At 43.6% G+C, this 11,560-nt stretch overlaps 1 protein-coding gene across 1 annotated transcript; it reads left to right on the top strand.

The window, feature by feature from the left end:
* The first annotated feature begins 1,087 nt into the window (after positions 1-1,087).
* Positions 1,088-10,893, top strand: LOC133165111 (activin receptor type-2B-like). Its single transcript, XM_061294551.1, has 11 exons — positions 1,088-1,545; positions 3,423-3,639; positions 4,653-4,768; positions 5,111-5,262; positions 5,378-5,521; positions 5,590-5,733; positions 6,086-6,234; positions 6,309-6,423; positions 6,845-6,983; positions 7,060-7,190; positions 7,337-10,893. Exons 1-11 carry the CDS (start codon positions 1,494-1,496, stop codon positions 7,529-7,531), a joined length of 1,554 nt encoding a protein of 517 aa, XP_061150535.1. The 5' UTR covers positions 1,088-1,493; the 3' UTR covers positions 7,532-10,893.
* The last annotated feature ends 667 nt before the right edge of the window (positions 10,894-11,560 follow it).

The following is an 11,560-nucleotide window of genomic DNA, read 5'->3' as shown; positions in this document are numbered from 1 at the left end:
TGTTTAGGGTGTTTTTGTTTTTTAGACAATGAGACAACCAGCGTCGTCTTTAGCCATGAAAAACTGGAAAACATTGCCATCCGGTGGCGAGAAAGCGCAATTGCAGTTTTATTTTTATCTTATTTTTATGGTTGAACGCAAAAGTGAATGGTGAAGTCGATTTTAACGTAATCTGTCAGTGCTCAAATGTCACGATGTGTACGCATCTCTCTTTACCCGTATCTCACCAAGCATCCATGTCTGTCGGAAAATGACAGGTATCAAATTTTCCATCGCAATGCTGCAGATGAATAATCACATACAGCCACAATGTTAACAAGAAAAAAAAAAAACTCGGAAGGTAGCTTGCTGCCGTCGCGCCATAGAAGTGGCGTAGCCTCCATATATAACAAAAGAAATGTTGCACTTACTGCACGACACAGGTGGGAGGTATCTAATGTCAAGAGTTCACTTGCACAATGTAATATGACTCAAAAGAGCTATGATTTCGCTTCTTGGAGAACTGTAGAGGAACCAAAATTAAAACAAATACTCTAATGAACTAGATATGGTCATAATCGAATTATTATTTAAATGATTAGGAATTGGGAAAAGCTGAGTGTTGCTTAAATTTTACTATTATGGGGATCTACCTGGGTTGAATATCGACGGTAATATGTTGTTTGCGCAAGTGTGAATACATTAGATATTAAATAAAATATATTAACATATTACTATCTTGAAATAATGTGCAGTTCTGCAAATCGTTCATAATTTTTCATCATACGTTTATATATTTTTACCATATTTAAATCATCTTAACGTTTCGAGTATTGTAATAATGAAATTTTAAAAAACTCAAAGCAATTTTAGCACTCGTAATCCGAGGACAACGAGCGTTAATCCTCCACGAACAAAATTCCCCCTTGCATTGTCGTCGTCGGTTTATACAATCGTCTTTGAGGGAAAATACAAATTGTTTATTAAGATGTGAAACGGCGGTGTTTTTAGCCGAATTGAGCAGAGTTGCATTGAGGTCACTTCTGATGTGGCTGCCTGAATTCCCCCCTTTGTGTTTACACATCCGGGTTTTCCCAGCTCGCAGCCCCCGCTCCCCATTTCGAAGCCATTTTGGACACACATCACACTAACATGCACGTAAACCCCGGACGACCTCGCGACGCAGCGACGCCAACCGCACCGCTCTCCACGCTTGTTCACCGCCAGAAAGAACGATAAACGCACATTTCTCCTTCCACGTTCTTTTTTCTCAAGCCATGCGGGACTAAACGAGCCAGCCGGCGGCCCGACTAATCTGCCCCCTCCGTCTTTTCTTCTCGGTGGTGGTGGTGGTTGTTGGTGGTGTGGTGGCGGCGGCGCTTACAAGCCGCGAAAGGCTTTAGCTCGGAGGGGGGGCCCTGCGGTTGGTTTGACTCTGCCGGTGCTGAGGGGTGGATGTGCGGGACGGAACCAAAACGGCGGACCTCTGTGGTGGTGCTTTTTAAAGACGGAACATGTCTTTCTCGTGGCTGACTTGTTCACTTCTGCTGGGAACTTTATGCGCAGGTAAGCGGCCGCTAGGGGCTAGCTCCCACCATAGACAATGTCACCTATTCGAGTGTTTATTTCAACTTTTATCCATATATTTATCTTGTAAGTATCTCCCACCGTCCGCGTGTTACTCAATTCTTTATGTGTCAAATGTTAACGTATATTTAAAATAAATGCTGGAAAGTGTGCTTTGTGACAAAAGGTGCTGCGTGCTAAAACTGTTGCGTTCGATGCCTTTTGTAAGCCCAGGGCAGGAATAGAAAGCAGCAGCTGCAGCAACATCCTGAAACCTTATATGCTCCGTAACACTTTTTACCCAACAACAACAAAAAGAGAAGAAAGCGTTTCCCCCACAACATATTTAAAAAAAAAAAAAAAAAAGGCTAAATCGATCCATTCGAACAGACAATAGAAATACAACAAAGTACAAGGGGCCTCAGTTTGTCCTCCCCCCACAGCTTTCAATAACGTGACTCCACAACGTGGGCTTGCTCTCTGACCTTCTTTATTATTTTGGAACATACGGCCTCCCCTCAAACCCCCCCCCCCCCCTTTTCTCGTTTAGAATGACAATAAAATGTCTACTCAGCTGCCCCCCTTTTATATATGCATCTGTCCGCGTTTGTGTCTGTGTGCCACACTGCCATTTTCCTTCTTATATGATTTGTAGACTAATGTTGCAGTAAGCTGCTTCCTCGAGAATCCATGTTGTGGGAAGTGACAGAAGGTGGGAGGGAGGGTGTGAGCTCAGGATATTGTAGTAAAAGTCTTCTTCATAACGTGGCAACCTATATGGGATGGATGGAGCATCATCCTGTCGTATTTCCCCCTACCCGTACTTTTTTTAAAGGTAATATTTCGAAGTATTTGAAGTCCATTGTTTCCTGCTGGACATCCAAATGTGTGTGAGTAGTGGGGGCATAACTGGGGGAGGGGCAGTCTCCTACAGAAAAGGATTTAAAGATACAGGTTCTATTTTCCCCCCCCCTAATAATGAAGCAATTCTCGCTTGGCATACATTTACATCTCCCTTTTCTGTGTGAGAACAATGGATGACAAATTTCATTCATCATTTTTGAACTGGTGTAGTACAAAAGATTTTTGCAAAGCATCTAGTTGCATATTTTTGTTCCGTGGAAACGGTGAAAACAGCAGCGTGGTGTTATTTAGAAAATTCTTGTCGTGCAATGTCAATTTCAATACACCAGCATGGGAGAAGTGACTGTATTTAAAAGTTTACTCCCAGGTATGGATTTATGCTTTGCAATGCATGGGTAAAGTGCAAAGAAAAACCTTTTAGTTGTTTAGGTGTGGCATAAATGCAGCCTCATTAAAACACATTGAGATGAGTGTAGAAATTGCTCCATCATAAAGTAAGTGAATTTAATATTTATTAGTGACTCCTCTACTTTTCAGTCATTTTTACTTTTGATTTTTGAGCGGGTTTTACCAATGTTGATGATCATTGAAGTCTTTCTGCAACAGATTTGTAAATAGATTTTGATATTCATTGGTATGTCCAAAAATAAAACACATTTTTCAAAGTTGTGATGTCATAACTGCTAACTGACAATCCAAGTCAATATGCAGCACAGGCAGGATGTACAGTGAAGTATGTACTCAAGGGGGGTAATCCCTCGGTCCGTGTTTATCTCGAGAAGCGTCTGGCGTGTTCCTGTTATGTTTTGTTTTGCGGCTAATTAAAAGTCTAAAGAGATCTTTTAAGCGAGGCGGATTATTGGGTGGCAACTTCCGAGCCCCTGTGGAACGCCTGAAGTTGGCGGCACGCCAAAGCGATAACGCTCAGATGTTCCCTATGCGACCCGTCCATCCGTACTTATTTCTGCTTTGCGAGATTGCTTACTGTCTGGTCTGTTGTGGTATCTTAACAGGGTACAGCGTGGGCGAGGCGGAGACACGCGAGTGCGTGTTCTACAATGACAATTGGCGCGCCGAAAAGACCAACCAGAGCGGCTACGAGCGTTGCGACGACAAGGACAAAGACAAGGACAAGCGGCTGCACTGCTACGCCTCCTGGCTCAACTCCTCAGGGACCATCAAGCTGGTGAAGAAAGGCTGCTGGCTGGACGATTTCAACTGCTATGACAGGTGAGTCGCACTGTCAACTTTTACCACCTGATGCTGACAAGTATGGCCTGCCGATTCTGAAATGTTCCCGCCAAATTTGTCGAACGGCAACCAGTCGTAAGCCCCTTTCACTACGCTCATCAGCGATGGAAAGATGACGACGCCATGTCGCTACGTGATAAGCCCTCGCGCCAATTTTTACGCAGTGGCACATTTCTAGCGTTTTGGTTGGCTGGCATCCATCCAGATGGGGCGGCCCCCAACCGGATCTGCTGGCCGCACGTTGAACTCCTTTCGAATGTACGCGTCCGACGGGATTGGAGTTGAACGCAGCGTGACTGTGTATTCATGTGATTAGCATTTCGGTCAGTTGGTAAGTGTCCAAAGTAAATACCCGCCATGCACGCAGCAATGTAAGTTCACCGCCATGTACATAGTTAGAAAACGCCAGCTTTAAATAATTCAGTGTTGCATAATGTATGCCGTGAGAGCGGGAGAACATGCTGAGGCGACATGAAAGCTGTTTTCGTAATCTGGTTTTGAAAATATCGGGGTCAGGTCTCAATTAGACACGGGTGGATATGTACATACGCAGAGATTTGTGTGTGCAAAATAACGTTCAGTAGCTTGCAACGCTTCCTGATCCGATTTTGCGGGTTTTGCTGCACGAGTTAATAGCGGATTTTGTGACTGTAGAAAAAGTAGTGTCACTAGGTCATTATTAGGATGTTGTTGTTGGTTTTGATGGAGAGTCTGAAAAAATATAGAATTTGAGGCTGCACCTGCACTGGACCCTTCTCAATTGCAGCTGAAGAATGGAGATGCTTCGTCTTCTTTTTTTTTAATCTTTTTTTTTTTACTTTTCTCAAAGCAATGGGTTAAAAATGCAAAAAGTTGTTCAATGACACTACAGGGAAGGAACATATAATCATATTTCTTGTCGTTCTCTATTCGCCGCCATTAAAAATAGCAACGCTCGTCCTCTGAACGACTAACAAGTGTGTGTTTATGTGTGCGTCATCCCGTGGCTTCAGGCAAGAGTGCGTCTCCATGGACGAGAATCCTCAGGTCTTCTTCTGCTGCTGCGAGGGCAACTACTGCAACAAGCGCTTCACCCACCTCCCCGACTTGATCGGCATCGGCAACCGAGGTGAGCAGCCAACCTGGCGGAAAATAGCTCTTGCATTAACGCTAAGGACATTTTATAAATATATACACAAGTTTTGCTCTTGGAATGATATGCTGCAGTTCAATATGAATGTTAACGTGCCACATAGATATAAAACACATCAGTTCCACATCAGAGTGAAGCCACGAGGTAGATTCTATTTACGGATGCTAAATACACTCATCGCAATCATGGTAATTTGAAAGGTTAGCAACAACCGGCAGACACTTTGTTGCAGTCGATTATTGTTTCCCTAATGCAATACTGATGATTTGGATCATTTGGCGTGTTTATAATCATCAATGGCCTTTTTCCCCCGCACAGTGAAAATCCGGCCTCCGCCCCGAGTGCCGTCTATGCTGAATGTGCTCGTCTACTCCCTGCTGCCGCTCTGTGTGCTCTCCTTGGCAATCATCTTGGCTCTGTGGATGTACCGTCACCGTAAGCCCCCCTACGGCCACGTGGACCTGAGCGAGGTAAGACATGATTTTGTCTCTCGCGGTGCCCCCCCCCCCACCCCCCGCCCCCGCAGACGACCCTAATCAGTATTGAAGATATTGAAAATCAAAAATGTCTTTGTTTGTGCCTTAGGACCCTGGACCCACCCCTCCATCGCCCCTTGTGGGCCTTAAACCGCTGCAGCTGCTGGAAATCAAAGCCAGGGGGCGCTTTGGTTGCGTTTGGAAAGCCCAGTTCATGAGCGAATACGTAGCAGTCAAGGTCTTCCCTGTACAGGTGGGTCAACGCTTTTGCGCCGTAAACTCCGATTGAACGTTGACATCCCCCTTATTGTTGTTGCACAGGATAAGCAGTCGTGGCAAAACGAGCGGGACATCTTCCTGACACCGGGCATGCGGCACGAGAATATCCTGCGCTATATTGCCGCCGAGAAGCACGGCAGCAACCTGGAGACGGAACTGTGGCTCATCACCGAGTTCCACGAAAGAGTGAGAATTCATAGTCTATTTAATGTCAGCTATACTTGTAAGTCGCCTATGTGCCGGCCTGGCCAGACCTTCCGTGTGTGCTCCGATATTGACGGAGGCCTTTTGTTTACCTCTGGAAAAGGGCATCGCTGCTTTTATTAAGAGCGCAGTTTTATTAGATTCTGGTCAGGATATGTTACAGATTTTTTTCTTGCCTTTTGTGGAGCCATAATACCCATCTTTGTTTAATTAGCGACACGCTACTTGGTATCTAAAGCTAATGCATACAGGGAACATTCTATATTTATTATACATATGAAAAAAATATAGTATCTCATATCACCTCTTTCACACTCCTGTTGTTTTGTTTCAGGGTTCACTGACCGACCACCTCAAGGGGAACACTGTGACCTGGGGGGAGCTGTGCCTCATAGCCGAGACCATGTCCCGCGGCTTAGCCTACCTCCACGAGGACATTCCCAGCAACAAGGGAGAAGAGCCCAAACCCACCATCGCGCACAGGTAGGCGCAAAAAGATAACGGCTGAGAAAATGTCTTGTCATGGGGTCAGCCGGTGACCGTTACTTTCTCATCAGGGATTTCAAGAGTAAGAATGTCATGCTCCGAAACGACCTGACCGCAATCATCGGAGACTTTGGGCTCGCTGTGTGCTTTGAACCAGGGAAACCTCCAGGAGACACTCATGGGCAGGTAATAAAAAAAAAAAAAACAGACCTCCACTCTATATTTGAAATAATGATAACCAAATTTTTACTTTACACCCCCCTCCCTTTTATTTTTTTCTTTACCGACCTACTTGGAACACACCATTTTCCTGCAATCTAGGCTCTAATAGCTCTCAAACCGTCAGCTCAAGTTAAAAATTGCTCTTGTAGCAGTGAGTGCAGTGACCCAGTAAAAGCCAAGTGAATCATCGGCACGGAGACGAGGCTCACATGCTAACCCGACCGAAACACGTTTGCCGCATGTCAGACGCCAGCCCCCGCCCCGTGTGCCGTCACCCTCACACACTTACACTACTAGCTTACCTTCCGCTTATTTTGACAGAGCCTTGCGTTAGAAAATAGCCACGTTAAACCTGTATCTAACTTCCAACTTGTGCTTCCACCAGGTGGGTACGCGACGCTACATGGCACCCGAGGTGCTGGAGGGAGCCATCAACTTCCAACGAGACGCCTTCCTGAGGATCGACATGTACGCCATGGGTCTGGTGCTGTGGGAACTGGTGTCGCGCTGCAGCGACACTGAGGGTGAGTCCATCTGAAAGGGCTGTACCAGTTGAGTAAGACGTGGGACTCACTTCTTCTGTTCCAATGTCCCTCTCAGGTACCGTGGGCGAATACCTTCTGCCCTTTGAAGACGAAATAGGGCAGCATCCCACCCTAGAGGATTTGCAGGATGTGGTCGTGCACAAGAAAATGCGCCCAGCCATCAAAGACTGTTGGCTAAAACATCCTGTGAGTATTTTTTTTGCTTTTTGCATGCACCGCATCATGCCCCAAGTAACAAATCTGAGAAAAACTCCCCAGAGGGGAAATGATAAATTGCAGACTTATGCAAAAGCAAAAAGAATGACATGAGTACCTTAACCTCTCCCTCGCAGGGTCTGAGCCAACTGAGCGAGACCATCGAGGAATGCTGGGACCACGACGCCGAGGCCCGCCTGTCGGCCTGCTGCGTGGAGGAGCGCATCGGCCAGATCGCCAGGACCACCGGCAGCACTACCTCAGATGGCCCCGTCTCCATCGTTACGTCGCTCACCAACGAGGACCTACCTCCCAAAGAGTCCAGTACCTGAACACGGACTGTGCTCCTCACATTTTTTTATTTTATTTTTTCAAACCCAAACTCAGTGGATCTTGGTGAATATTTAATAACATGCAGCTGCTACTTTATCCCCAACACTGGTATTTTTTTTTCTGGGGTGTCGGATTTTATTAACACATCCACCTGCTGTAGTTTGGACGTAGTATATAAGCTATACGACAGGCAACATTCAAAGTCGGTATTACCTCATGTATTGTTTTGCGTTAATTACCTCATTATTTTTTAAACGTTTTTTGTTGTTTTTTTTAAACTTTTCTCCCGACCCCCTTTCCCCGTCAAGTGAACTTTTAAGCTCCGAAACCTCTGGAGGATTTTGAGACTGTTGGAACAAAATAGATTCATCTTCCTCAGGGGTCGAAGCTTCTCTAATTTTCGAAAGAAATTCTTCAAAGTGTGCTCCCCTACTTTTCAAACCTGTGAATGCCTCCCTCCCAACAGAAAAGTTAACAAAAAAAAACAAAAACAGACAATATATATAAATATATATAATGGAGCACAGTGGCGTTTTATCAAGCTAAAATGGGTGCTGGACTTGTTTGGAGATTTTAGGGACACCGTGTGGTCCCGCGGGGAACTACCTCTCAGGTATCCAATAGGCTTCTTTGGTTGTGCGTGTGTGTGAGTGTGTGAGTGTCTTCTAATGCGAGAGGGAGAGCCATGCTAGCTGTCATTATGGACTTGTTCCCCATTCTAATGAGTTTTTTATTTTATTTTTATTATTCATTCGCATTGTTTTTGTCTGTAGAGTTACTCCTTTAGCCAGTGCCGGGGGCATTGACAAATGTCTGGAGTTGCAATGTTACACATTCTTGATTTTGAGCTGTTGTGTATGAGTGTGATTAATGATCATGCAGTTAAGGACAAAATGAGTCATATCCTGGCCATAATGTTTGAAAAAGTGGATGTTTTGATTACATTGAAAATAATTTAATATTAGCTTACGTACCAGTGTGCAAACCTGTAATTGTTTAATCCCAAATACAGGCCCAAAACTCTAAATTATTTTTAAATTTGAGATTCAAAAATTAAACAGCAGTTAGTTGTGCGTAAACTAATAACAATGATCATCTAAATTGGTCACAGTTCAGAGGGGGTTCGAGTCCACCTCCGGTCCTCTCTGTATGGACATTGCATGTTCTCCCCGTGATGATTGATTGATGAATGATTTCCACTTTCAACAAAAACATAAGAGCCGGGATATGAACCATTTTTTGCTGCACGTTCGCGTCTATAAGTGAGAACAGCCGACCCGGCCGCCATACTTGAGTACAAGCAACATGTCTGTTTCTGTGTTTTCTCTCGACGTGTCGAACGGACTCGCTCAAGTCAGTCGTTTGTCCCCGGATACCTCAGTCCTCCACGTACATCTCACCGGGAGATCTCAAAACGGTTGCCTTTTTTTCGTCTCTCGCCGATGCAATGCCATGCAGTGGCAGTCGCCGCAGTTGCGTACGTGCTGTCATACGAACACGAGTACCATACGTTTTTGAATGTCCGTTTTTATGCTGCTCTGACTATTCCAGGACTCTCAAGGATTTGTATTCTTAGCGTGCTCTAGAACCATCAGTGATGTGACACGAGGCTAACGTTCTGTTCTTGTAGTTGTTCGTGTGTGCGTGCGTGTGTTTTATGATGACGATGAAGGGGTGAGCCCTCAAGCTGCTTCCTCTCCTCCAAGACTGACCTCAGATCTTCTGAACAAGTACCTCAGGCTTTTTTTTTTTCTACATGTACATGGACTTATGTGTTCTTAAGATGTATTTGATTGTGTGTTTTATTTTTAAGAAAAATACCGTAGTCCAGATGGTTTAATGTCGGACGGGCCTCCTTGTCTTGAGATTTTTAATTACTTTTTATTTCAAAGAAAGTTGTTTTAATTTAACTTTTTTTTTTTTTTTTTAAGGAAAACTATTTTACTTTTTGTTTTGTTAACCATAGCCCCAGCAGTTGTCACACTGTCCACAAAAAAATTGAAAAAAAATGACAGATTGTTGTAAATACACTCTGGACGCAATGTTTTTGTTTTGTAAGGAAAAGGATTCCCTATTCTAAATGTTTTTTAAAGGGGTTCTATATATACAGCAATTAAGGTCAAAACTACAAATTTTTAAATTCTATAGACAAATATGACAGTTGACAACCATCTGAATGGTTCCTTCCTTAGCTGAAACAATAGAACTTTCCGGCCCCTTTAAAATCCTACCCAATATTTTAGCAAGCCAGATTGTACAAAAATGTGCTGTTACCACATCCTGAACAAATACACTACATGTAAAACACACAACGGCCCGCATGATGTTGGCAAAAGATTATAGATGTACTTAAATAAATGACATTTAGTAATGGACCTTCCACAAATTAAAAAAAAAGATAATTTTGGCCTTAACTGTATGTAAAAGCAAAAGGTAAGATTCCCAATGCTTTTGAACCCCCCCCCCCCACAATATTACCTCTAAATAAACTCATAACCTGCCGATGAGACGTGCTAGTTTAGACATGTGGTGCTGTGCAAAGATGGTGACTTTCTTATCATTTCTGTAAAAAAAAAAAAAAAAGCGCTCTGTCATGTGTTCTCTGGTCGTGGTGGGGGTATAAATGTACAAAAAAAAAAGTTTTAACTTTGGGGGATTTCTTTTATATAATGCTGAACGATTGATGTGCACAGTGGAGTGTGTGTATGAGCCGAGAGTCCAGCAATATATCTAACACGGCAATAGTCATTTGAATATCATTTGATGGTCACCTAGCTGTGTGTGCAACAACGACACCCACTCCCACCCTACCGGTCCACCCAGGTGCTTTCAACGCCCCCCCCCCCCCCCCACCCCAAAACCACCTCCAGTTCTTCTGACCTCTTACCTCACACAGTACCTCTGTAACATAGCGTCATCTGTAAAAAGGACAAAAATAATGAAGTGAGCCATTAAGAGCAAGAGTGAGCCAACTCCTTTTTGGCCGCCTTTTGACGGAAGTTGAAAAGAAATTTTATCAAGAATGCAAGATGGGAAATAACGCAGCGCAATAATGGGCTGCTGCTCTGGAACTAAGTTAAGTTGGGCTTGTATTCACACTGTTCATTTCTGATCTTAAAAAGGGGCCGGAGTTGGCTCACTCTTGTTCAAAATCGCTCAAAGGTTTTTTTTTTTCTCCATGATTCTTACTATCTATATGAAAGCAAAGAATGTCCTTGTTCTAGTGTGAATGATGAGCTTTTCCCCGTTGATGTGATGATTCCTGTGCGAAGATGTATGATTTTTGTCTTGGAAAATGCGTAGGGAAAACAAATAGATGACATCTTTTTGTATATAAAAAATAAAATACAAATGCAAATGATGCGAGTCTTTTGTCATCATCCTCTTTATTATGAAATAAGCACACCCAACACAACTTGCTTAGGGCATCTTTGTATAATTACTTCTGTATTGCATTCTTGCGGTGTACTTATGTTGTGGTTATCCAAAAGAAAACAAACCACGTGCTTCTGAATCCTCTGAGGCCTGGATGCGCTTGACACCTTTGCACACTAGATGGCGGCATGAGTAACACAAACTTCCCAAATTTGAATCTCAAGAGTTGTTAACCATACTTTTTGATAAATTATTTCATTGCTTAGGTTTATTTTAAAAAGGTGGCTTGGGTCAAATATCGTTCAATTAACTGAAAAAGTATTTATAAATTCAGTTTTTCATGACATCTCGGTGCCGTTCATGTGTCACTCGGCCAGAAGAACATTTACTGAAAAAACACAAGTATAATTCGTAAAAATGATCAAACCCCTTCTGTCACGTCTTAAACTCGTACGCTGACGCTTTGCTCACTTCAAGTTAACAACGAGTACTCAAATACGATAAAAAGCCACTCATTTTTGTGTTCCTTTGATGATTAAGCTTTTTAAATCCCCACACATCAGTTCGTCCACTAAACGTCGTCGAGGCCCCGCCCTCTACGGTGCTCTTCGGCCAACCAACGCACGTTTTCAATCACCACGTGACAAACGGGC

Source organism: Syngnathus typhle, linkage group LG13 (genome assembly GCF_033458585.1).
Source record: "Syngnathus typhle isolate RoL2023-S1 ecotype Sweden linkage group LG13, RoL_Styp_1.0, whole genome shotgun sequence".
In the NCBI taxonomy this organism is placed as follows: Eukaryota; Metazoa; Chordata; class Actinopteri; order Syngnathiformes; family Syngnathidae; genus Syngnathus; species Syngnathus typhle.
Note: the sequence above shows the minus strand (reverse complement) of the source record. Positions and strands in the feature narration are given on the sequence as shown.